Below are 26985 nucleotides of genomic sequence, written 5' to 3'. Positions count from 1 at the left end.
GGTAGCTCCAGGTCTTTAATCACTGCGTAATCCAGGTCCATGATGGACCAGCCACGTAAATGACTATGACATCCCAAGTGCTGTCTGCCAATAGCAAGTAAGATGTGTGGATGGCAGAGCTGTGAAACGTGAAGGCATTTGCACCGGGAAATTAATGAAGTGTGGTGAAAATCTCCTGAAGTTGGACCTCTAAACCCAGGAGGGTGGCCCTCTGGTGGCCATTGACACTGCTGTACAGAAGTGGCCGGCCCCTCCCTGGGCTCTGGAAGCACCTTGGTCTCCCTTCCAGTGGTGGACTTAGGGGCCAGGAGCCAGAGAGGAAAAGAGCTTTGTCAGACCCGAGCAGCCAGACAGAAACCCAGACAGGAAGGGAAGGGGGTGACACACGGGGTGGCAGGTACCGCTTTATCCAGCGCGTGCTCTGGGGGGCCTCCTCCCATCTGTTTGAAGAGACTTCAGGTCAGGTTACCTCTGTCCTGCCTGGGGACACTTGTAGATTGGACAAGGCACCACGGCCCCCAGGAGAGCTTGGCTGTTCCCGAGGAGCCTGGGGGGGGGGGGGGCACGGAATGAGAAGAGCCAGGGAGCAGGCGGGGCCAAAGGCCCAGCTCGACCCCAGCTGTGGGTGGGATGGCCGGAGCCCATTTGGTCCCTCTCTCCCACCCACCGTCACGCCCCCAGAAGACTGATGCGTGAGCTTCGCACCCACCGTGACCCCCGGCAGAAATGCAGCCTGTGCACTGGAGATTCTCCATAAATGTGTGTTGAATGAATTCCAGATTTTGGGTTTTCCCCTGTGAAATGGGGGGCCGGGTCAGACAGCTGAGGACCCCTGCGGTGGATTCTAGAATTCCACACTGCCCACCGGAGTGGAGACAAGAGGGAAGGAGTGGACGGCCGTGACTCCTCTGGGCTCTCCAGCTGGCCAGGGAGTGTTCCCAGGGCGAGGGCCCTGTTCCAAGAGTCTAACCGCTAGTTTACCAGGGACAACTCCAGTTATGAACTCTGACTTCCAAGCATTCCCGCCTTTACCTGTGACGCCCTCTCTACAGGTGTGGCAGTGCCACCCACGGTGCACTCTTTTCTACTCTTGATACCACGGGAGTCGCCGTTCCAAATGATGATTTGCCTTCACGACATTCACCAGAGAAAGTGCAAGCACAGCCCTCTGGAGACAGAGTTCCCTGGCTTCGTGCTGGGAACCCTGGATGGGAGCCCCCAAAGCAGGTCCAATCAGCAGCTTTTCTACTGTGTGCTGTGAAGCCACTGAATTAAGACTGTGAGAAATGATCTATACGGTTAGTGGCTTTCAGGCCAGCTCGTTTTCAACAAATGTAAGTTAGAACAGCTCCAGGCAGGGAGTAAGCCTTCCAGTGACCCTGCCGCCCTCCTGCTGCGCGCACCCGAGGGGACCGTCCCTTGTACACCTCCTGTCACCTTGGTATCAGATAAGCCCCTCCTCTCCCACGCTTCCCTCTCCATCCCGCACCCCACCTCCCTAGAGCAGCCTCCCCTTAAGGTGTGGTCTCTGGCCCATCTCATCGGAATCACCTGGGTGCCCAGTAAAAGTGCAGATTACCAGGCCTGCCCCAGACCTGAGGGTTGGGGCCTGGGGTCTGCATTTAACCAATTTTTCTTCACACTAAATTTTGAAAATCACTTTTGTAGAAAGCAAGTTTGGATAGTATAAATTGTGCATACTGATTAGTAATAACAATCGCCATGCATGTTTGAAAATCAGGATAATCTTAAACATCAGGACAGGCTTTAATACATTTCATTTATTTTACAATTTAACTTAATCTAGACTGTTTAACTTTTCATACAAACGTAATTTTAAAAATAGTCACTTGCTATTTTACATACAAAAGGTTCAAAACAAATTCTTCACCTGGAGCGACTGTGGCTCTGCTCCCAGCGTGTGAGCGGGGCCGTGAGGACGGGGGCCATCGGCCGGTAGTGACCTCAGGTGGCCAAACACCCCCCAACCCCACGGCCCCGCTCCAGGCACGGCAGCTTTACTCAGGGTTCTGTTTTGTGTTTCAAGTTTTCCAATACAATTCCTCGTAAAATTTATTTCTGAGGGTGGAAAACCACTTTAGGACTGACTGTTCTTGTCACTTTGAGTGAAACGCAAAGGATTTCATTCCGCTCAGAACTTGAGAAGTGGCGACTCCACGTTTTCCTTGTCAGCCTCGGGGCTCAGCAGGATCAGAGGGGAAGCCAAGTCTATGAGCTGCAGGAGGGAAGCCACAGAGGTGAACGCAGCGTCCATGCCACCCCTTCCCGGCCCGCAGACCCCGAAGGACTGGTCCCCTGAAGACCAGGCTGCCTGCAGCCAGCTCCCCGCGGCTCGGCACCCAGCTGCTCAGTGAACCTGGCTCAGGCCCAGTGGAAAGGCATCTTGGCCATCGTGTGTAAGCAGCTGGAGGGAGAAGACACCAAGTTCCTCAGCCGTTTCTGCTTGCGTGGCGCACGTGAAGCACCCGGGGGCCCTGGCCCTGGGAGGGCTCCCGGGTGGCTTCCTGCTCGCGACTTGGCAAACTGTGCGCTCACACCGCTAACGGTGAGGCGAGCCAAGCCACGTCGCCCTCAGGAGCCCCAGTGGCCACTCTCCAGGGTCACCGGGACGTGCCTGGGGGAAGAGGAGACCCAACTGAGACCACCCAAGGCCGAAGCCAGCGAGGCCCCTGCCGCACCTCACCTGTCCCACCTCGTGGCAGGGCTTGGCCACAGCCCTCCTGTCGGCATCTGGGGTGTTTGTCAGGAGGTCGACCAGGGGCCCGCTTCCAGACCCCAAAGCCACGCTCGCCTCCGGCGTCTTGCAGAAGTCGATGAGCGGGAGGTCGCCCAGGGGTGTGGCTGCAGCCCGCAGGGTGACGCTAAGCTGATCCAGTTTGACATCCACGAGAGCCTAGGCAAGAAACAAGGCTGAAAGGCGATCCTAGCATCTTCTGTCAACCATCTTGGGAAGACAAGTGGGCTCTGCTTAGGTCCCACGTGACTGACAGTTTGGAAACCCAAGGAAGGAGGGCTGGGCTGGGCCCTGGTGGGGGGAGGGGCTGCGGCGGGCACCGACGGCCCTCCAGCCCGTCCGCTCCCTCCTGCCAGGGGCCAACGCTGGAGCTCCCGCTCACCCACTCCCTGCTGCCCCGCTTCCCGTCTCCCACCCTTTGAAACCTGGCCATCTCCACGGTCGGAAACAGGGGAGACGCAGCTTTGGTCTCCTCCAGAGGTGGGAGGTCCTGACCCCTTCCCTTCGGTGCAGCTGGCAGCAGAGGAGCCGGGGTCACAGGTGACATTCCGCGGTCACCCGGGGGGAGCCCAGGACAGCACAAGTCAACGCTGTCTGCTTCTCTCACCTCACTGGGTGTTGTAGCTTCAGGTGGCTGTGCTTCGTCCAGTGCTACTTCCGTGGTGATACTTTTTGAAAACATGAAATCACTCTTTTCTGGAGAAAAGTTAAGCGCCTGTGGCACAGCAGACGCAGGAGGAAAGCTCCCATCCGGGGACCAGCCTGAGGGCCCGGCGGCGGCCCTGCTGTCACCCTCTCTCACTGGCGCAGTTCTGCGGGAGGGAAAGAGGGCATCTCATCAGGACACTTCCGGGCGACGCTCGTTTGTTTGGCTGTGGCTCGGGGAGACTGTTTTTGGAGAAGCGTCGTCCCGTGAGGAGCGGCCAGCTCTGGTTCCTGCTCCTGCAGGACGACTGCACGGTCTCCGAGGTCCCTCTCAGCGCCAGCTACCAGTCTGGATCCCACGTGCCTATGTGATGCCTTTTTCCATAAGGTATTAAAGAGGAGGAACAAGCGAGGACCACGTGCGGGCATCCCGCCTCTGTCCACGCGCTGCGGCCACGTCCACCCTCCCGCCCGGGATGCCACCTCCTTGGAAGGCCTGGGCCCGCGGACAGGGCTGAATGCCCTGGTTACACACTCTGCAGCGGGGCCGTCCCCATCCACCTGTCACCCTGCAGATATGCTGCCCTGGTGTCTGTATTTCCTGTTAGACGGTGCAGGGAGACCCGGCCGGGCCGCCACTTCCCGCTGCATCTCCAGGCCCAGGACAGAGTCTGCCGCCTGGTGGGCCTCAGACACCCGATGACTCGGAACCGAATTACAGGAGGAAAGCAGCAGTTTCCGTAAATTAATACAGCGTCTTTTCTTTTTAATATTTTAAAGGCTTCATAATAATTTGAAAGAAATTTTTCCCTCTGCTGACGCCTGCAAACCTACGACGCATATGAACAGAGCACTGTGACTGGCCACACGATGGGCCTGTGTCTTACTGTCTGGCGTCCCTTCTCCCCCACGTGACACACAGCCCAGCACTTTCTTTTTCTAGTCTTCTGTGTCCTCACAGAACTAAACAGACATGTACACGCCCGACACCCACTGCTGGCAGATCTGCGCACTAGCGCCCCCAGCCTTTCCCAATGCTCTCCCACAGGAGAGAATCGAGGCCTGATGCCGCACTGTGCCCGTTCAGTCTCCTGCACAGACGAAGCAGGACCAGGGCCAGCGAGCGGGAGACAGGGCAGAGGCGGGTGGGCAGCATCTTTTCCCAGGAAGCCTGAGTGTGGCCACCCTGACTGAAACCCTCGAGGGCAAGGCTGGGGGCTCTCCCTGGAACCCGGCCACAAGGACGGCTCCTGAGTGCGCAGCTCTGCCCCAGGGCTCCTCCCTGTGGGAGACTCTGGTCTCCCCCAAGGGTGTAACGAGGTCCAGGCATCCTCCCCGCCTGCTCAGGCCTCCGGCCTGGACCCGGGATGTGACGTCAGGAGAGAAACACAACCAAGGAGCAGGTGGCCGGCCTTCCCCGCAGAGACCCACCAACGGGAGGGCGTGCGGTGCGGCCAGGCTCCCCCACGGCTGCCGAGAAGCGGTGATGAACCAGTCTGGCTGCTTCCCGACCGTGATTTCCCAGCACGTGAGCGCTTGAGGTCTTATGAATCTGACACAGACTCAGTGCAGCCTTTAACTCTCACCTCACTGCAGACTTTTTCTGGGGCTCAGAAGAAAGTCGCCGAGCAGACACACGCAGGGGAGAAGCCAGAGCCCTGGGCACAGTTTTAGGGGTCGCCAGGGGCAGGCTGGAGAGTCGACGGCTGGCAGGCGTGGGCAGGGCTGACCTGCGCCCCCTGCTCACAGGGGTCCTCACGCTGTTTTCAAGGCTCTGCGATGCTGAGGACCATCTAGCAGGAGTGCTGTGAGCAACCCTAGAAACATGGAAGTCTTAAGCAGAACAAAAAATCTAACAATTCAGCCATGTGCTAACGCAGTAGAAAGTCCGTGGTTTCAATGTAGAAGATTCAAGCCAGCGAAGCCCATTACAGCCCTGTCCTCGGAGCAGGGGGTGCGGCCACCGACCCCCGGGAGCCCTGGCATGGGCTTCGGTTCCTCAGTGGGCCCATCTGAGGTTCTGATCCAGTGTGGCTGCACATCATGGGTGGTACCATGAAATGCTCCCCATGGGAGCTCATAGGGGTCTCAAAGTCACCTCTTGCTGGCGCTAAGTATTTCCACAAGGAAGTCCAGACCCAGGGCGGGCCCGGCCGGGCACGCGAGCTGACAAGCACTCTCCCTGTGTGCACCTGCTCCTGGGTCTAAGGCCCCTGAATCAGGTGTGAACACAGGTGAGTGACTCGGGGCACCGGATGCCTGTTTCCCACGCATCTCTCCTTCCCACCCTGGCGATACCTGCGGCTTCACCTGCCAGCGCATCCTGCCTCACTGTCAGTTTGTTTGGTTGTTGATAAAGGAGACAGGCCGAATAAAGTAAACGGTTATCTTATTAAATAAAATAAAGTCAAGGGCCTCCCGCCCACGTGGAGTCCATGGGAGGCCAGATGGCACACGTATCGTCCACCAAGGACAGTCCGCATGCTCAAGGAGAGTCTAAACGCAGACTAACATCCCCTGAGAGAGTCACCGCAGGAGCGGGGGCAGGAGGAGCTGTAAGCAAGCTGCCGCGCCCTGCAGACTTCCGGGACCTGCCCCACGCCCGTCACTGCTGAGCACTGGCAGCTCCACCACGAACTCCAGTGAAAATAAAGACAGATTTAACCAAATGTAAGCTTCACAGTAGCCCTGGCAGGTAGGAACCGTGTCCCTGTTGTACAGGCGAGAAGACCGAGGCACAGAGAGGTGAATCGAGGCCGCCAGTGGCCATCAGGTCTGGGTCTTGCTCTGAGCCGCTGTGCGAGGCGGGAAGGCGGCTCAACATGGCTGATACTGTAAGGGAAGCGTCTGGCCCAAGCCCAGGAAGTGCCCCCCCAAGTTCACATACAAGGAAATGAAGGCCCGGAGCCGCGCAGAGTGGCAGACGGCCCAGGCTGGGCTGGGGCAGACCCGGGGTTAGGGCCCTGCTCCGGCGCTTGTCCTGCCCGCCGCACCCCAGCAAGGTCCAAAGCAGCGCTCCCACCCCGGCCACATGCTGGTGCCGGGACCCCAGCCTTGGGAACAGTGCTCCTGTGGGTCAGTGACCTCACTTTTGCCCCACCCCCAGCTGACGGGCCCAGGACTGAGCTGCACTGGGCTAGGGTCCCTCCACTGTGACAGCACTCAGAGCTGGGCTGGGGCCCGGTCACCAGAGGGCCAGACATGTGGGGGAGCAGCCCACCCACCTCAGCAGGTGGCAGTAAAGGTGGCAGCAGGAAAGCAGTCAGGGGAGGGGCTGCCCTTCGTGTGAATGACTCCCAGGCAGGCACACGTGCGCACGCGTGTTTTCTTACTGTTTGCGGCACTGCTGTGCTGTGCTTGGTTCCATCCCCACTGGACAGATGGGGAAACGCGGTCAGAACGGTAACCTGCACTAGATCTAGACCACACAGTGGCAGCACTGGGACTCAAACCGGAGTCTGAGTGGCTGAGCCAGGCCAGTGGTCTTCAAATGGGGTGCACACGAGTCACCTGGGAGACCCTGCAGGCCCAGGGCTCCACCCCAGACCACTGATTGGAACCTCTGCGGGGGGCTGGGCGGTCTGGATGGAGAACTGTAGGTTCAGCCTGAGGACTGGCACTCATTGTAAAGCAATTATACTCCAATAAAGAAGTTAAAAAAAAAAAAAGAGGAAGCAGACCGACTCAGTACCTCCCCACCGACGTGCAGGACTGCGGCCTCTGCGCCCGACAGGACTTTGGTGTCGCACCGTCCAGGGGTTCACCTGAGACGAGAAGGGAAGTGACGGTCAGTCAGATGTGGGGCAGGTGACGCATCTGCCTTCACCAAACAGGCGGTCCTCCTCTAAGTGTCCCGTGTTCCCAAGATGCAGCGAAGACGGCACGTAAAGTAGACGAAGGCCAGACAAGCCGGAGGGAAAACCTTCCGGCCCTGGCGTGTGGGAAGGGACATGTCCTCCCTCCCCGGGGACCCACCAGGCAGGGCTGTGGTGCCCAACCAGCGGGTGCAGAGGAGGAAGAGTCCTGGTCTCCCCGTGAGCCCCGCCTGCAGAAGCGGCGCCAACACGGGGGGGTCCAGGCGGGCCCCACAGAGCCCGCCACCGCCTCGGCTCTCGGGAACCGGGAGGGCACGAGGTCATCTTAAGACGTGATGTTATTTATGTGCCGTCTGGCGGTTGATGAGCATTTCTGCGTGTGTGATCTCATCTGGTCACAAGGCAACGACCAGCGGGCTCAGAGGACTGAGCCCTGGGCTGCCATCCACGGGGACCAAGTCCCAGACTCACCCGGGGGCCCCCAAAGCCGCAGGTGCCAGGCCCCCTGGCAGCACCCTGCTGTGTTTTGGAAGCCAAGGGCAGAGGCCGACCCCAGCCCCAAAGGGGAAGGTGGCCCGGGTTTCCAAGGAGGCAGGAGAGGCCCAGGCCCTGCTCCTACGGGTACCTCCCCCCCGGCCTCCCATCTCAAACCAACCTGCACCTGCCCCCTCGCCCCGTCCTCCCTCTCTGCCCCCGATCCACGTCTCTGTGCCTCTTCACGGCAAATCTTCTCAAAAGAGCTGCCCGTATGTGCTTATCCTCATCTTCCACCTCCTGTTCTTTTCAAACGTTGATCAGATCAAAGTGACCCACACACCAAAAAAAAAACCGAAGAGATTCAAAATGGCAGGCTCCAGCCACACCTACCCTATTTCCACCTTGCTTGTTTCCTGAGGTGTTTACCTTCCATCTCTAAATTACATATCCTGCTACTTCCTCGTTTTTCAAAACCTTGAGATGTCATGATATGATCCCAGCTCCCTCACAGTCTCACGGCCCCGATCCATGCGGCCACCTGCCCTCCAGGGTTTCCGTTTTGATAACTGAGTCTAACGGAGTACACAGCCCATCTTCTCGCAGTGCCCATCCATCCCGTACCTCAAGTTCGTAAGAACTGCCTCCAGGGACTTCCCCGGTGGCCCAGAGGGTAAGACTCCGCACTCCCAATGCAGGGGACCCGGGTTCGATCCCTGGTTGGGGGACTAGATCCTGCACGCATGGCACAACTAAGAAGTCCACACGGCACACCGAAGATCCCACGTGCCACAACTAAGACCCGGCGCAGCCAAAACAAATAAATATTTTTTAGAAAAGGAAAAAAAAAACAAACAGAACTGCCTCCATCTCTTGCTGGTTTCTTGTTTGGGGGCCTGTGATGGAATGTCCTGCAAACTCTGTCTTTGGGAGCGTTTCCACGTGGCTGCCTCTTGGGCTCCAAGCCCACACGTTTCCTGGAGGTCTCTCTCCCAGACCGGGCTGCGCCCCTCACTCTCACCGCCTCCTGTGTTGGGTTCCCCCTTTTCAGGCCCCATAACTTCTTCTTTCCTGTTTCCTCCCTCATCCTAGTGGAAGACTCTTCAGGAGCTTCCAGAGAGTGCACAGGAGGGCAACTATTTTTGTGGAATTTTAGATTATTAAAGTGCCCTTATTATACCCCAGTCAACCAAGGCTTAGTCCAGGGCCCGAGTCCGAAGGGCCTGGAAATTACTTCCTCCCGGAGCTGCAGGTGCTCTTCCCTCCAAGTAGCTTCTGATCCACAGAGACACCTGCCGGTCCCCCCGGGTCTCCGTCCCTCGTGTGGTTCCTGGAAGCAGTCACGGTAAATGACACTCAGAACCAAGAGTGTTTTCAGAGAGTTGTACCCTAAAGGCTCTGCTGCAGGCTCTGTTCACACCGTCCCCATGGCTCCTCTGTGATGACAGCCAGGGTCACGCGGCAGCCAGAGTGAGCGGCCACTGCACGGGCAGAGCTGCACGTGCTCGACAGCAGGGTCGCGCCCACAGCCTTGCGGGCAGACTTCGTGGAACCACTCGGCCCAGGACGAACGATGAAAGGTGTGCCCGCTATGGACCTGACGTTGCGAAGCAACAGGAACAGCCTTGCGCAGCGAGCGTGCAGATGTCAGAAGGGCCGAGGGCTCAGGGCCCCGCCTGGGCAGCGGAGGGCAGGAGTCCTGTGGCTCCACACGGCTGACAGCCGGGCGGTGGGGGACCAGTCGGCAGCCAGGCAGCGGCAGCACCTCGGCCAGAGGCGTGTCGGGCTGCGGGCGTTTGGGAAGAGGAAGCAAACGCTGCTGACGCAGTCCACGGGCCCTGCGCCAGGGGCTGCCCCGAAGGCCCCGTCTGTCAGGGCGTCCGTGTCTGCAAACACACCAGGCTCTCCGCGGCGGAAAGCTAAACTTCACCTGCAGCTGAGGCTGCTCCTCTGAGGTCCAAGCTCACACCCGGCCCATGGAGCCCGCGGGCACTGCAGACTCCACAGGTCCACACTGGACAGCCAGTCTCCACCCCGAGCTGCTCTCCCTCCGGCCCTCCATCACCACGGTGCTCCTGCCAAAGCCTCGGGGTCACTCTGAGTCCCCAAGGCCACACTGCCTCCTGGTCTCCCAGAGCGTCCCCAGGTCGGAGCCCTTCTCACCTTTGCTGCCACCACCTCCGCGATCTCTTGTCTGGACCCCAGCCAGGCATGGGCATGGTCCTCCCTGCTCCCACTCTGGCCACAGGGCCTGTCTCTCCCTCTGCTGAGGGATCTGTCAAAGGTCATGTTCCTCCCTGCTCAGACCCTCGCAGGCACCCGCTCTCGCACGGGTATGCCGACGGCCACATCCACGCATGGCCCAGGCGAGCTTGCCTCTGACTGCCTCTCCGTCTCCGTCTCTTCTTACCCTTCTCCTCGCTCACTAACGGGGCTGAGGTTGCTGGTTTTGATCAGTATCTGCTCCCCTCTTCTTAGAAAGACATTTTAGCTGAGTGTAGGAAGGACCCCATACCTTAGCATCGCCTGCAGGTAAGTATGGTCACGTGACTAAGTCCTGAGCAATGACTTCCACAGAAGGAAGTGGCATGTGCAACCTCCAGTAAGTATCCTTGGTAGGTAAGGCTTTGTTCTTCACCTATTTCACCTTTCCTGCTGGTAGGTGTGAGGGCTGGAGCTGGTGCAGCCATACTAGATGATGAGGAAGAGAAGCTAACCATGGCAAAACAAGATGGAAGAGGCCCGGACCCCTAACACAACGAGAGCCATAGCAGCTCTGGAAAATTTACGTAGACTTTCAAGTGAGAGGGAACTAAACATCTATCTTGATGAAAACCAATGCTATTCTGGGCTTGTAGCAGAACCTAACCCTAACTTAACTACACATCCCTACCACTCCAGCCTTCGTTCTGTTTTCAGAACTCGTCCAGCATCTTTCTGCCTCAGGACCTTTGCACTTGCCGTTTCCCGCCTGGACCGTTCTCCCTCTGGCTCTTCTAACGGCTGCCTTCTCCTCATGGTTCAGATCTCAGCTCAGTGTCACCTCTTGAGGGAGCCTGCACTGGCCATCTAAGCTTAAAGCACCGCTCTATCTAAATTCTTCCCCATCCTCTTTTATTCACTTATGATCTGAAAGTATACTTATTTGACATTTCTTATCTTTTACTCTTAATATGTACGTTCCACGAGTAGGATATCTGTCTTACCATTACATCCCTTATACCTAAAAGAGTGTCCAGCACTGGACAACACTCCAAAGAACGGCTCATTCTTACATAAGCAGTAACTCAAGTGAGGTTGTCACGTGTTAAAGGCCACCTGTACTGGACAGTGAAGCTGACAACTTCAAAACATTCAAGCCACTAGAAGGCATGTGTTTGAGAGAGGAGGCCAGAGGTGTGCTCCCCCTTCATCAGCTCCATGCAACTCCTTGCATTATACACATATATCAGATTAATTCACCTTGACCAAATGCCCTGCCTACTACTTGCCAGACACCATGCAGGGCTTTCTGCCTGGTAGCGCTGCCAGGATGCCGGGGCAGGTGGGGAGAGCCCAAGGAGGCTGGAACTGGAGGGGCAGAGTACTAGAGAGGAGGGAGCTACAGAGAGAGAAGGAGCTCTAGAAACCTGAGAGGGACCCCGAGTCCTCACTGCATAGAGAGCAGCAGCACGCACATGGGGCAGGACTCCCAAAGAGACAAGAACCACCACTAGGAACACTGCCAGCATCACGCAGGGCTGCGAAACACACCAACTGGCCAGAGTGGACACCTCGTGGACACAGCACACTCAGGAGAGGCTCAGAAAGGCCACACGTTAGTTGCAGGGCTAAACCATCCCAAGAGTAAAGGCCAAGACCTGCCCCATCAAAGCTCTAAAAGAAGCCCCGAAAGGATCAAGTTCTCCTGAAATTTAACTGCCTGCCAAAGTAAAATTCAACTTCTTAAGGAAAGACAACAAAGTCCGGACATACAAAAATATAAGATTTATGATGTCTAGCAGACAATAAAAAGTTATTGGGACGAACTGGGAGACTGGGATTGACATATATATACTATTGATACTATGTATAAGATAGACAACTAATGAGAACCTACTGTATAGCACAGGGAACTCTACTCAGTGCTCTGAGGTGACCTAAATGAGAAGGAAATCCAAAAAAAAGAGAGGGGATATGTGTATACGTATAGCTGATTGACTTTGCTATACAGTACAAACTAATACAATATTGTGAAGCAACTATACTCCAATTAAAAAAAAATCTTTTTAAAGGTAAATCTATAAACATTAAAAAAAAATTATTAAGCATGTGAAGAAGCAGGAAAATGTGACCATAACCAGGAAAAAATTAGTCGATAAAAACACACCCAAAATGATGGGGAAGATGGAATTAGAAGAAACAGACTTTAGAACAACCATTATAAATATGTTCAAGAATTCAAAGGAAAACATAAAGACCGTGAGGACAAAAATGGGGAAACTATAATGTCAGAAATGAAAATTTAACTGGACGGGCTCAAGGGCAGATTAGACACACTGCAGAAAAAGCTGTGTACACATGGGGACGAGACGGTAGAAACTATCAGAACTGAACCACAAGACAAGAGGCTGGGGTGGTGCGGGGAAAACAAAGCTTCGGTGACCTAAACGACAACATACAGAAGCCTACAACACAGGTAACTAGAGTGCCAGGAAATGAGGGGAAGCAAGAAAAAATACTTGGAGGAATAACGGACACATTTTTTTCAGATTTGATTAAAACTATGAATCCACAGATCAAAGTAGCTCAAGAACCCCCAAGCAGGACAAACACAAAGAAAACCATTGAAAACACCTAATAATCGACACGCTGGAAATAACAGGAGAAAATCTTAAGAGCAGCCATGCGACAATGACGTGTTACATAGAGGGCAGGAATATAATATAAGGTAAGAAGTTCACTGAATTATCCAACACAAAGAAAATTAGAAGACATATATAAAGTGCTTTAAGTAAAACGAAAGCAAAGAAACCACCATCACCAAAACCAACAATTTTTTAAATTTTAAATATAATTCGTTCAATATTTTTAAAACACATTAAAAAATAAATAAAAATAAAAAAATAAAAACACATTAAAGTTCATCTATTACTTACCAGTAGAACACTCGGGAATTTTAAACTGATTTGTAGCGGTGGGCATAACCTTCGCCTTGGAATTCAGACAGGAATCGCGCCTTCTTGTACTCCCGGTCTTATTCATCTGAGAAGATTGTGACAAACTGAGATGAGAGTTCAGCCCGGGGCCTCCCTGTCCTGGACTCTGGGGTTGGGTGAGAGCTGCTCTGGTGGGCGCCCTGGGCTGCTCCGCTGTCGACTCAGCAACTCCGGGCCTCTGGCTCTGCCTGCAGGACATGCCTGCAGGGCCCGGCTGCAGACACAGCCGTGGCAGGACAAGTCCCGTTCTGCCCGACTGGCTGGTGTTGGACTGGGAACTGTCCGCAGGAATGCTTGGACGTTCCCTTGGTTTCCCTGGAAGAGGAGACACAAAATCTGGTTATCACTCGAGCCAATGTTACTTTTAAATTATGAAGTTATTTCTCTCTCTCTGACACACACACACACAAGATATGCTAATCTACCTTAGACTATTTTCAAATGAGGAAAATTACTTATTTCTATCATGGTGATTTCCATATTAAAAAAATATGACATATGAACAATATTCTGTATGTCCATCAGGCAACATCCTCAAACACGGGACAACCCAGATGGCTCGTGGCTTAGCTGAATGTAGTCTCAGGCGCCAATTCTGGACACAATTACCAAGATGCATATAAGGATACGTAAGTTCAAGCTCTCCTATCTTCATTGATCATGTCGACAGCAGAAAACTACCCTAGCTGAACAGGTGAAAATGGATGGTCTAGACACATGCCCCACCTGGCCAGCCAGGGAGGTGGGGAGGAAACATGAAGAGAAGACAGTCCTCACTGGTCGGTTCCTTTAAATTACAAGGAAGTTAGGTCATATCAATTATGAGCGTTACTTAAATCAGCATAGTAGATAAACTAGGGTGAAAATACTCAGATGCCAGTATACGCAACACAGAGCTCAATCTGGTAAAAGGTTCTTAAGAGAAATTTAAGAGAAGGACTGAAGCCACAGCTCATGTTACACCGTGTTAAGTTTCACAATGCTCTCCCCATCACACTGTGGAATCTGACCCTGGTGATTCTGCTACGCACAGCATAGAAATATACACTCACCAGAAGCCTCCCCTCAATCCGTCTCAACCTTTCCCAGAGGCAGGACCAGAAATCGTAAACAAAAACGGTGCTGATGCCCAGAACCATTACAGCAAAACAGACCTCACAGCACCTAATGTAATGGAACTTTTTTTCACTGGACACATGCCACATGCGAGACACAGGAATGAGACTTTACGTGGTTCTTCTAAGGCCCACAAGGACACCGCCAGGGAGGTGTCATCCCCTCAGTTTGTAAAGATACAGGAACAACTTAAGTTCTCTTAACCACCAACTAACAGGATTCCAAATCAGATGAGTCTCATCCAGGAGTTTAGACTTCTCACATTTTGTATACAAAATGCACACCATGCTGCCTAGCCTATGGTCAGAGTCTACACAGCCAATATAATCTGAAGAGAGTTTCATCCTAAAGAGCAGGAAGTCGATGCCTGTCCCCGTAGCCTCCTAGGGTTTCTCCCCCACCGCTAGATGGCACCCTTGGCTTGCAAAGATTAAAAAGGAGCTTGAATTTAAACAGGTTTGGGAGTACAGATTTAAATACACACACCGGAGTTACAGGGGTCCTGTGCCCTAGACTACCTGGAACAGCCCTACTTTAAAGAAATCTGTGTCTAATCACATGACTGCGGCCGGCCTCAGCGTCCTTCCAGGTCCGCTGGCACCAGGAGAGCGTGCCCACTTTGTGACTGCTTATCCTACCCTGAACCAGGACTGCCCATCAGAGGAGGACAGGGACCCCAACAGTCTCCCCTGCCCCAGACCACAGCAAGCCTTCCAGAACCTTCTGCCAAGTGGTTCTGTGACAAGTCTGGCAGGAATGGACAGCGCTCAGGGCCGGCCTTACCTTTGCCAGCCGCTGGAGAAGCACACACGCTGGCACTCACTCCCGAGCCGGACCCTGAGGAGGACTTTCTTGCAAGACTGCCAGCACATCCAGGTGGCTTTAACATGGTTTTCTTCAGCCCAAACTAAAACAAAGACTTCATTACTACCCATGGCTTATTACTGCAAAAGTGGGGTTTTTAAATGGCTTTTAATAGTTTACAAATTGTCTTGAATTTAAGGAAGAAAAAGGTCGAGCAGTACTTCCCACGGAGTGGCCAACAGAGCCCTGCATGAGGAACACCTGGCAGCCTGCTTACGGCAGATCTGGGGCCTGGACCCTGGCCTATGGAGTCAACAGCTGCAAGGCCCAGCACTGGGCAGCCTTAACGAGTACCACCAGTGACGTGGCACTTTTCACAAGCACACACAGCTCAACGCTGGAAAATAAACAGCAAAGATGTGGACGGTAGTCCCCATGCCTGTGAGGGGCTGCAGTTTTCAGAGCACCGACGTTCCATCTCCTCAGTGCACGGACGCAGTGAGGGAGACCCTGTGCTCAGAGATGCTGACGTTCCTCAGTCCATTCGGCTCCCCGGGGGCAGAGGCCGGCCCCTCACGCATGCCAGGCCTGTGTGCCCTGCATTTCGCCAAGCTGCCTCTCCTGTCTTCAACCGGGTCTTATTTTCAACCTCCCTAACCTTGATTTTAATCAAGACGCATCCCACGTGGGGGACTTCCCTGGCGGTCCAGAGGTTAAGACTCTGCGCTCCCACTGCAGGGGGCCTGGGTTCAATCCCTGGTCGGGGAACTAAGATCCCACATGCCGCATGGCGCGGCCTGAAAAAAAAAAAAAAGACACGTCCCCTGTATACAAAGCGTCCCCTTACTCCCTTCGACCACAGGCCAAAGCCCCCCTCGGCACTGGCCAACCCACCTTGTTTGGAACAGGGAGCGACCGCTTGCCTTGGACCGCGTGGTTTCCACCAGCTGGCAAGCTAGCGATGTCCCGGGCGGCACATGGCTTGTCAGGGGGCACGCTGCTGTGGGAATCCTTTTCATTTAGGATTTTCATCCTGGAAGGACCAGCTGGTTTCTCTTTCATGGGCTGAAAAATTGTAAATTGAAACGTGAGAACTACTTAGTCTTTCACAATGTACAGATACACGAAGGCTTCAGTTAGAGCAACTGCAGCCACCATCCATCTCCCAACACATGGTCCTCAATTCATCACCTGGATGGGGCTTCCCTGGTGGCGCGGTGGTTAAGAATCCAACTGCTAACGCAGGGGACACGGGTTCAAGCCCTGGTCCGGGAAGATCCCACATGCCGTGGAGCAACTAAGTCCATGTGCCACAACTACTGAGCCTGCGCTCTAGAGCCCGCGAGCCACAACTACTGAGCCCTCGTGCCACAACGACTGAAGCCCGGGTGCCCAGAGCCCGTGCTCCGCAACAAGAGAAGCCACTGCAGTGAGAAGCCCACGCACTGCAACCAAGAGTAGCCCCTGCTCGCTGCAACTAGAGAAGACCCGCGCGCAGCAACGATGACCCAACGCAGCCAAAAAAATAATAATACAATAATAAATAAAATTCATCACCTGGATGGAAAGGAATATGGCGGTTCACTTCCTCCGCCAAATTACCAGACAGAATGGTGATGGAGCTGGCTTCCTCACTGAACACAGGGCGAAATAATACCAAGACAGACCATTAACAGGAGGAGCTCTTCTAGAGCGCCTTCTCAGTCAGGATTCATATTTAAGGGTGATAATGAGGAAACTGGTTCCAGTTACATAAAGTTTAAAATGCTGTACAGAACGTAATCATTCATTAAATGGTCATGCCCTCCACCAGAGGGGCTGCTTAACTGCAATAAATCTTCATCTAGGACTGAGCAGAGTCCAACAGAGAACAAATTCCTGACATTCAGGTACAAGGGCATTCATGGAACAAATCCACGCTTACATAAGTAACCCCTGACACGAAGACTTCATAAGAAGCAAAAGCAGCTCATAAAGCAGGAACTTTCTCTTTCCTTTACACCATTTTTAAAATTGAGACACACTTCCCGTAACATAAAATTCACCATTTTAAAGTGTGCATTTCTGTAGTTTTTATACTCTGTGCTGTGCAACCACTTACAATGTAACTTTAGGTCATTTTTGTTGCTCCTAAAAGAAACTCGTGACCATTAGCGGTCACTGCGCATTCCTCCAACCTCCCAGCCCAGACAACCACAGATATACTGTCTCTAGAACATGACCTGCCTATTACGGTCACTTCCTGTACATGAGATCATACGACATGGGACCTTCTGCTTCTGGCTTCTTTCACTGACCTAGTTCCCCAGGGTCATCTGTATGTAGCATGTGTAAGTCCTCCATTTCTTCATGGCTAAAAATATTCCACGTACGGAGAGACCACATTTCCCTTATCCGTTCATCAGCTGATGGGCATCTGGGTTGGTACTGATTTTGGGTTATTATGAATGCTGCTGCTATGAACATTGCTACACAGGTTTTTGCGTGGACATACGTTTTCAGTTTTCTAGAGAATATGCCAAAGTGTGGAAATTGCTGGGTCATGTGATAACTCTATGTTTAACTTTTCCAGGAACTGCCAAGCCAAACTGTTTCCACAGTGGCTGCACCACTGCACAGTCCCATGAGCGACGTACATCCTCACCAACACTTGTTGTTTTTTCTCCTAACTACGGCCATCCTAGCAGCTGCCTTGCAAAGACACTTCTAAATAGTACAACCCAGTGGTCCAGCTGTGTCTAGAGGCGATCCTCACTGGGGTGACCTGTGTCAGTGAGTCACTCTGGATGTGAATGACTCTCCCCACAGAAACAATGTGGGGAGTGATGGGGGTGCCCAAGTGAGCTCAAACGCTGCCTAGGGGTCCAACTAACACCTCACTGACCAAAAACTCAGCTCTCTAGCAATAGAGCACTACTTAGGACCAGGAAAATAAAAGGACCCAGAAGAAGCAAAATTATACCCCAACTCCCTGTCCTGAGTCCACGTGTTACGCTCAGAACCACGTTGCTTTCATTCTAGAAACATCATTTCAGAAGTTTACATCCAAATGATTTCCAGGAAGAGGAGTTTGCATGATTAAAGGAGCAGTCTCAGCCCTGGGGAAGCAATGGTCGCACGCCTCGTTGGTGCAGGGCTCTGCATGCCAGACCCACTTTCAGCTTGGTTCAATGCTGGGTTCTGATAGTAGGGAGTCGTGTGGTTCCGGAGATGTGCTCGTAGAGGGAAGCGATTTTCTAGGCCCTTGCTGGGTGTTCTGCATCGACCTAAACCTGCTAACAACCCCACAAAGCATCATTCCTCTCTCACTGGCTCGGAGAGCTGAAGCCTGTTGCCGAGGGCAGCGGAACAGGGAAAGGGCGCAGGGCTGGCTCCAAGCTGCTCCTCCCTGAGGCAAACCCAGGAGGCGGCTGTAATCTGACACCCACCCTCTGCTGCCCCAGAGCCCTCCCACAAGAGCCGCTGGGACCCCCGCTTCCCAGAGATGGCTGGCCGCACCCCACTGCCCCCTCCCAAGGCAGTGCATCCACTCGTGCCTGGGAGGGAACAATCTAAACTCAGTCATGGTTAAGGAGGGAGACCAATGGCCATTCCCAGAGGGGGGATTTTTGGAAGAAGTTGCTTGTTAACGCACATAAAATCCCTAACGGGTGGAATGTCCAGTGCTGTAACAAAACAGAAGGCAAGATCTCAAACAGAATTGAGCAGGAGGTGTTTTTAAGTCACCACAGCAGCGAGGCAGCCCCGCCCACGGGCCCCAAGCCCCGCCCACGCGCCCCAAGCCCCGCTCCCCCCGCGCCACTGGCACTGCTGCTCCTGGACTTCCCACGCCTGCGCTTCGGAGCCTCAGAGCAGCTGCGTTCCCAGGTTCCTCCCCACAACAGTTTCTGTTCTAGGGCACAAACCAAGCGGGCCCAGAAGCACGGCAGCGGCTGGCTCCCCAGATAAATGTGCTGCTGGGGGTCGTGGCTACCTTCTCCAGGGCCGAGGGAATGCTTTTTCCTCTAAGAGACGAGGCTCGCGGCAGCAGCAGTTTGCTGGTGACCTTTTTCTGAGCGCCAGCCTGGTCCGGAGGGTGAGCAGCGCCTGGCTCCACTGGCAAAGAGGAGCACGAGGCGTGCGGTGGCCCCGGCGTCTGGGGGCGGCTCGCCTGCGCAGGAGCAGCCGGCAGGGCCGCACCCGAGGGGGGCTGGGAGCCCCAGAGCGGCGGTCCCCTCGAGGGGCTGTCCGGCAGGTGGTACGTCTCCCTCTTCAGTGACTTGGGGCTTTTCTTCGCTTCATTTTCCCTCTCAAAGAGGTGTATTTTTAGTTTTGATTCCTGTATGAATCCTTCCACTGCCTGGCTCCCGGGGCCTTTGGGCGTGGCAGCTGGGGCCGCCTTGGCTTTGCTGTTGCTTTGTATCTGTAAGGCCAGTAAGTGAGCTTCTTTATAAACTTCCACAAACTTTTCCCCAGTCAGAGGACTCCAAGATGCTGGCAGAGGAGGCTCTTCCGGAATCTGATGATTTAATTCTAAGCTGGCAGCAATACATCTTTCTTTATGGCCAACAGGTCCAAGAAAGACTTCATCATCTTCATTGGCACTATTTTATCAGAAAAGGATTATTAATAACACGGGCATTTAAATGAAAGATTAACTGAACGTGGTTATACAAAGGCCAGGGAAGAAAACTCATTTGTTTACCTTGAAGAAGACAATGAGAGATCAAAGTCAAACTTTTCATCAGCCAAAAGAAGAGTATCTGGGGAGGAGAAAGTCAGTCGTTACTTTAGGGATGGGCTGCTAACGAGAAAACATCACCATAGTCTCTACAGCTGTCAAAACTAGTTTGAAATCTCACTTCCAAAAGTGTGACATCATTATTTTAATAGCCACATTTTCTTAAGGGGCGTTAGATTATCTTATTTTTTCCATTTCCTTTTAAAAGCAGCATCAGCCATTCTGTGTTTGCTGAGCTGCCTCCAAAGCCTAAGTCCTTATTTTTCAGCCCTTATTCTAAAGATATAATCGAAAATGCATTCGCCGAGTCACTGGAATAGCTTTGCAAGACTAGGTAAGTCGTTTTCTGGTATAGAACAGTTTCAGAAGACCAGCTGCCTCAGCTCCCCTAGAATTAAATTCCCCATTTACGGAGTGCACCTAGTCCTCTTTCAGAAGCAAATTCAGCGTTACTCAAGTGCACGGCAGGGCTCCATGCATACCTGTCGACTGTCACCTCTCCTTGGAGCTCATCCTGAGCGCCCAGATAAAACTGCTCCCCGTGCCCTGTCCACCACAGCGCCTTCCCCAGCCCTGCGTGTCCACGAGTCTCCACTGACAGACCACGGGCTCTGGGGCAGCGGGTCCCTCGGCTGGGACGGCCGCTCGCTCCTCCAGCTTCACACCCCACTCCACTCCTGTCCTCCCCTAGGGCTCCTGCAGCCCCCGGCCAGACCTCTGCCTTAGCACCCCTATCCTGTAAATGTCTCTCACCAACCAGGCTGTAAGCTCCTCCAGGACAGCAAATGCCTGCTAACTCTCCCAAACTCCCCAATGTCCAGCTAAGGGCCCGGACTCAGCAAACATTTATCAAAATGCAATAAACTGCTATTTCAATACTATAAACTTCAGATACCACTTTCACAAATCTTACTTTATTTGATCCTAATAAACAATGCACCATGCTTATCAAAACCATAAAATTTTTAAATATACTGATAGCCTAATTAGGTCCTACTTAGTCAATTCAATTAATCCTAACTGCCTAATCAAGGAAAAGCTAGAAAGCACAATTGCACAGAAGAAATAAAGAGAAATAAAGAGATTAAAAGATTCATAAGCTAGTTTGCTCAACTCTGTGCACATAAACCTAAGAACTTGGCTGACAGAGATAATGTTCTAGGAAATAGAATATTTTTTGTATTTAAATGATTAAAATCGATTTATTTACAAACCTGACTCCAAAAGAAAGAAAAAAAAATCTTAATAGTTCAATTATCACAAAATAACTGGAGAAACTTATTGAAGAGCCATTCTCCCCAAAAAAGCACAAGTCCTAGACAGTTTCGCAGGATGATTCTATCAAACCTTTCAAGAATACGTCATTCCAAAACCATTTATACTGCTCCAAAGGACAGGAAAAGAGAAGTCTTCCAGACTGCATCTATGAAGCAAGCACAACCGTACCAAAAACCTACCAAGTTTGCTCTAGAAAGAAAACTAAGGACTTGGCTTGCATCAACATAAAAACCCTAAATAGGCATATTTGCAAACAGAACCCAGCAACACATTAAGAGTCGATGATGATGCCTCTATCATGACCAAGCGAGGTTCTGCCAGGACCTCAGGACTGCAGGACAGTTTAGTTTCACACAGTCTAGTAGCATGATCACATTACTAGACCTAAGTGGGAAGCCAGGGTCACCTCCACATACACTGACAAGGCACATGACAAAACGCAACGTACCTTGTTGACTTTAAAAGAACTACAAAGAAAGTAACAGACATATTTTATCATATAAGGAAGTACCCATTTCAACCCAAAAGCCAAAATTAGATTTAATGGGATACCATCAGAAGCATTCCTCCTAAAGCCAGGAGCAAATACATATTATCAGTTAGGATAGATTAACTTATGCTGAAGTAACAAACAATCGCCAAATCTCAAGTGGCTTATAGCAGCAAAGCTGTATTTCTCACTCAAACTGTCTGCCAGGGCCCCATGCCATGTCCCCCTCACTCCAGAACCCAGGCTGACGGAGCCTCCACCATCGGAAGCGCTGCTGGTCTTCATGGCAGAAGAAAGGGAAATGGCAAATTCCACCTTGGGTCTAAAAGACCTACAAGTGACACATAACATTCCCCTTTCACTGGACATCTGAGGCAAATCCAACTTTAAGTGGGCAGGGAAGTACAATTCTACCATGTATCCAAGAGGAAAAAAAAAAAAAAGCAGAAATACTGATGAACAGCACTACTGACTACCATCTACACATAAATTAACCAGCAAGCCCACATCGGGCTTAATGGAAAACTAAAGAAGAAGTTTCTTTAACGCTGGCAGCGTGGCAAGGCCATCTACGGTCACAATTCTTCATTATTGTGGATGCATTAACCAACACGATTAGACAAAGGAAAGAATTTGGAGGTTAAAATTACCACAATGCCCAGATGCTATGATTACAGACACAAGAAAAATCAAGAAAATCAACTAAAAACTATTATAAATTGTAAACGGATAAAAGCACATGGCTGACTAAATTATTACACAACAATCAACAGCTTTCAGGACATCCCTGGTGGTCCAGTGTTTAAGACTCCGCACTCCCAATGCAGGCGGCACGGGTTTGATCCCTGGTCAGGGAGCTAAGATCCCACATGCTGCACGGCACAGCCACAAAAAGCAAACAAACAAACAACACCTTTCACATCTAAAAAGAACGGAAGATACAGTGGAAGAAAAGACCTCATTTACTGTAGCACCAAGGAAATGCAAAACACCTAAGAACGAACCTAACAAGAAATATGCAACATGGATATAAAAAAAAGCTTAGTATATCATAAAGGTAACATATCAAATAAAAGGGGAAAGCGGATTATTCAATTAATGGTATTGAGATAAACTTGATAACCTTTTTTGGGGGGGAAATATATGTATCTGAAGTTTGATCCATACCTCATACCATACCAGAACAAATTCCAAATAAGTCAAAGACTTAACTGAAAAAATGAAACCCTAAGGGAACAAGAAACCATGGGGAAATCACTTTATAACCTGGTGTGCAGAGGTCTAACTATGATACCAAACTGGAAGCCATAAAACAAAAAGTTGACAGTCCAATATATTAATAATTTAACGTCTCTGCATGGCAGAAATCACCATGAGCAAAGTTAAAAGAAACAAGCAGGGAAAAGAACACGTGCAGCTCACGTCACAAAGGGCCAACTGGTGAACAGTGCTGTAAGGAAACAACTAAGGCAGAACGGAAGAACAGACAAAGGATATGAACAGAGGAAATTTACGGGAGATAAAATGACATGTTCTTAAATATATGACCAGAAGTCCGGCCGCACTCAAAAATAAGAGTAATGAAAAATCCTGAGATTCCGGAGATTCCACTTTTCATTTATAAGACTGTTAAAAATCAAAAAGTTTGATCTGTAAGTTACTACAGCTCTACAGAGGGTCACCTGGCAGTATCTACTAAGTAAGAAATGCACATACACTTTGACCCAGAAGTCTCCCGCTGTCAAGTATCCCCTATTATTATTATTATTTTTGGCTGCGCTGCACGGCTTGTGAGATCTTAGTTCCCCGACCAGGGATTGAACCCGGGCCCTCAGCAGTGAAAGCGCCAGAGTCGTAACTACTGGACCGCCAGGGAATTCCCCCCATGTTATTTATTGCAGCAGCATTTGTTACAGCAAGACACCAGACACAAACTAAATGTTCCCGGATAGCAGACAGGAGTACAGCACAGCCCCACAGCGGAATGGAACACTACTTAGGCTCAAAAAAAAAAAAAGTAACACTTCATATATTGATATACAAAGATCATCAGGATAAATTAGGTGCAAAAACCAAGATGCAGAACAGAGCTCTATCTGCTATAGAACAGGGGGACTCAATGACACATACTGCCTTGGCCTTGCACAAGTTAGGTCTGGACCACCCAGGAGACCAATGACATCAGTGGCCTTTGGAGGTGGTAACTGGGCAGCTGAGGGATAAAAAGGAGATGGAGACGTACATTTCACGTTTTACGTGTCTGAACCTAGGAAGTCATTTTTACAGGTCACTGCTACAGACTTCCATCTGTCTGCTGTGGAGAAAGGAATCCCGGACCGGGAGTCAGGGGAAAAGCCTTCTACACCAGGCTCCGCGACTGGCTCCGAGTGACCTGGGCTGGCTGCCTTGTCCATTCTGCAAACTCGGGCCATGTGCTCCCCTGGGAGTGCACTGTCCAGTGGGCACACTAAGTGAAAGGCAGTGTGGTGAGGGGCCAATGTGGAGGTGGGGACACCTCTGAGGAAGTGGCCAGTGGCAGGAGGAGGTGGAAACATAGGTAGGATCAGAGCCCGGACAGCGTCCAAGCCATGACAGGCTTTTACTTTATCCAAAGTGGGACAGGAGCTATTGAAGGGTTTTAAGCAGAAGAGAGATATGCTCTAACTTTTATGTTTAAAAGGTTACCCTGGGGGCTGTGTACAGTGTATCAGAAAAGAAGCAGGTAGTATCTACTGAAATTACAGTGCACACACTGGAAATTACAGTGCACACTCTGCAAAATATACAAGTAGGTAGGGACTTCCCTGGTGGCACAGTAGTTAAGACTCCATGCTCCCAGTGCAGGGGGCCCTGGTTTGATCCCTGGTCAGGGAACTAGATCCCACATGCCGCAACTAAGAGTTCACATGCTGCAACTAAGGAGCCCATGTGCCACAACCAAGAAGCTGGTGAGCTGCAACTAAGGAGCCTGTCTGCCGCAACTAAGACCCAGCACAACCAAATAAATAAATAAATATTAAAGAATAAAATAAAATACTTATGAATAAATATTAAAAAAATAAAAAAGTAGGTGGAGGTGAGTTAACATGGCTGAGACCAAGGTGGTGGCATGTGGGTGGAACTGGAAAGAGGTAGATGGATCCAAGCTCTATGGTGGAAATGACAATAACTGATGATTGAATGAATGTGGCAGCTTCACAACTTACACAGCTGGGTGAATGGAGAGGCAATTTACTTCCATTGGAAAGACAAAGAGCCTGCTAAGAACGGGGTGGGAGCCAGGTACCTGCTGAGTTAAGAGGTGGGAGACATTTACGTGAAGATGCCAAGTACAAGGGCAGGTGAACACACAACGCCAGAGCTCAGAGGAGAGGCTGCGCTCAAGACAAAATGTGGGCACCACCAGAAAGGAGAATGGATTTAAAGCCGTGGGACCGTCTGAGAACCTGTGCGGGGAAGTACAAAGAGACCCCAGACCAGGTCCCGGAGAGAGGAAGAGAAGTCTGCAAAGAGATGGAAGTACACCAGCCAGGGAGGCAGGAGGAAAACCAAGATGCCTCAGAAGCCAAGCAAGGAAAGTTTCCGGAAGGAGAAAAGGTCCAAGGTTACTGAGAGGACAGAAAAATGAGAGCAGATTTGGCAACACGGATGTCCTCAGCGACGGATAAAGGCAGCTTGAGTGGAGTGTCGGGGCACAGGGGGTTGGCAGAGGTTGAAGGATGTGAAAAAATAGTGAAGATTCTTGAAGTCTGGCTCTGAATGAGGCACACGGCAGTGGAGAGGGAGCGGAGGATATGGGACAAGTCAGATAATGGGACCTATCTGCACGTCGATGATGAACGTGAGTTAATGGACAGGCAAAAAAGTAAGGATGCGAAGGGAGGGTGACAGAGGGCTGAAGGCCTCAGGAAGCAGCAACGGGGGATTCAGCAGGCACGTGGAAGGGCCTCAGAAGGGGGGATAGGAGAGGAAGGGGGAGAAGACTGCAGCGGCAAATACTGTTCTAGATCCGATGAAGCAGCACCGATGACTGGCATCCTCTAGGATGGTTTCTGCAGAATGGAGTAGTTAAGGATACAGGGAGACCCAGTCTACTCGCATGGGTGTTGTGAAGAACAAAGGATAAAGGACGTCAGCACGCTTTAGCAGAAGAGGGCGTGGCCCTTAACTCATTCTGTGAGTCTGCTGTCACCTCCACACTCAAACCTGACAGGAACAGAACAAGACAGCAAAGTTACAGACCAGGCTCACTCACTAATGTGGTGGCCAAGATCCTGAACAAGTCTCGGCCAACAGAAACCAGCAACAAGCAAAAAAAAAAAAAAAAGGCAACCTCAAATCCAATTCCACAGATGTCCGAGTGCCTATCAAGTGTCAGGCACTGAGGACATTGCAGTAAACACAACCGACAAGAATCTCTGCTGTGACAGAAGTTAAACCCGGGGGGTAAAGGGAACGTAGAACAGCGGAAAATAAAGAAGGTAGAGGGATGCAAACTCCTTGAAGACAGGGACCAGGAGTTCAACGGGTGCAGAGCACAGGATGAGCCGTGAATAAATAAAGGAGTTCTCGCAGGACCTGCATCTTCCCTGAGCTCCCCGAACCAACAGCGCTGTAGTCACAGGGACGTACCATCCTTCTTGGGAACCTCCATCCCCGCTTCTCGGGCCAGGCTGGCTGAAGGCACGTCGCTGCCGTCCCCTCCTTGCGCGGCGAGGGCTGTCAGAAGTCACTGCTGGGACCAGAGGCAAGAAGGTGAGCGGGTGTCAGAGCCCAGGCCCCGGGTTCCTCCAGCCCCAGGGAAGCCCCGCAGCGTGGGCCGCTGCAGCTCGGACTAGGCAGAGGGGGCTGGCGGCCGCGGCGGGTCAGGGAGGGACGGGGAGGCCGGTAGAGGCCACCTGAGCCGCAGCCCGAGGCCCTCCGCGACGCACACCCCGGGCTCGCACGCCTCCGTGCCGGGAGCTCTGGGGCGGCGCCGTCCGAGAGAGGCCTGAACGGCCCGGACCCAGACCCGGACAACCGAACTCCTGGGCTGGACTGCTGGGGGCTTTGGTTTGCCCCCAGGGCGACCCCGTCCTCGCCGCACCGCGCAAGGGGACCCCGCGTCCCCCCCGGGCCGAGCCCCTGCCGCGCCCGAGTCCCCCAGGATCCCCGGCCCGAGCCGCCCCCCACGCCTGAGCACCCCGATGGTGCCCCTCACCCAGAGCTGCCGCGACGCTCCGGCCGACGCGCCTCCGTCCCGGGTTTAAACGCGCCGCGGCGCGCTGCGGACTGCTCATTGGCCGGTTTGAAAGGCCGCGGCGCCCGGTGCATCCTGGGGTTTGTAGTCGGAGTCACGGAAGAGGAGCGCGGCGCGCGTGCGCACTGCTTCCAAGCTCTTTGCCCGAGGTCCGCCCCGGACCTGCGGTGATCCCGCAGCGTGGGGCAGGGTTCCCTAGAGCTCGCGTGGTGTCTCCGCAGTCTCGGCATCAGGACAGCTACACGTTGCAAGGGACATGGTTCTGATCCCAGCTCTTCATCCCTAAGTAAAAATCAAATTCCTATCGTAGAGTGTTGACGTGGCGACCAAACAGAATAGGTGCATCTACCTGCTTTGTAAAGCGTTACGGGTCAGTTCTTAATAGCTTAAGAAGACCCGTCCCTGCCCCGAGGAGCGCCCGGGGAGCTCTGGGTGACCAGACATCCTAGTT

The 26985-nt window shown here is 52.4% G+C and overlaps 1 protein-coding gene across 1 annotated transcript; it reads right to left on the bottom strand.

Annotated features, from left to right (window-relative positions):
* Positions 1 to 1769: 1769 nt before the first annotated feature.
* On the bottom strand, positions 1770 to 26608 carry GTSE1 (G2 and S-phase expressed 1). Its single transcript, XM_060026006.1, has 10 exons — positions 26496 to 26608; positions 18781 to 19390; positions 15702 to 15872; positions 14787 to 14910; positions 12828 to 13202; positions 7092 to 7164; positions 4987 to 5217; positions 3363 to 3567; positions 2705 to 2914; positions 1770 to 2236 (listed from the first exon to the last, which is right to left on the bottom strand). Exons 1-10 carry the CDS (start codon positions 26606 to 26608, stop codon positions 2153 to 2155), a joined length of 2196 nt encoding a protein of 731 aa, XP_059881989.1. The 3' UTR covers positions 1770 to 2152.
* Between the last annotated feature and the right edge of the window lie 377 nt (positions 26609 to 26985).

Source organism: Delphinus delphis, chromosome 11 (genome assembly GCF_949987515.2).
Source record: "Delphinus delphis chromosome 11, mDelDel1.2, whole genome shotgun sequence".
NCBI lineage: Eukaryota > Metazoa > Chordata > Mammalia > Artiodactyla > Delphinidae > Delphinus > Delphinus delphis.
Note: the sequence above shows the minus strand (reverse complement) of the source record. Positions and strands in the feature narration are given on the sequence as shown.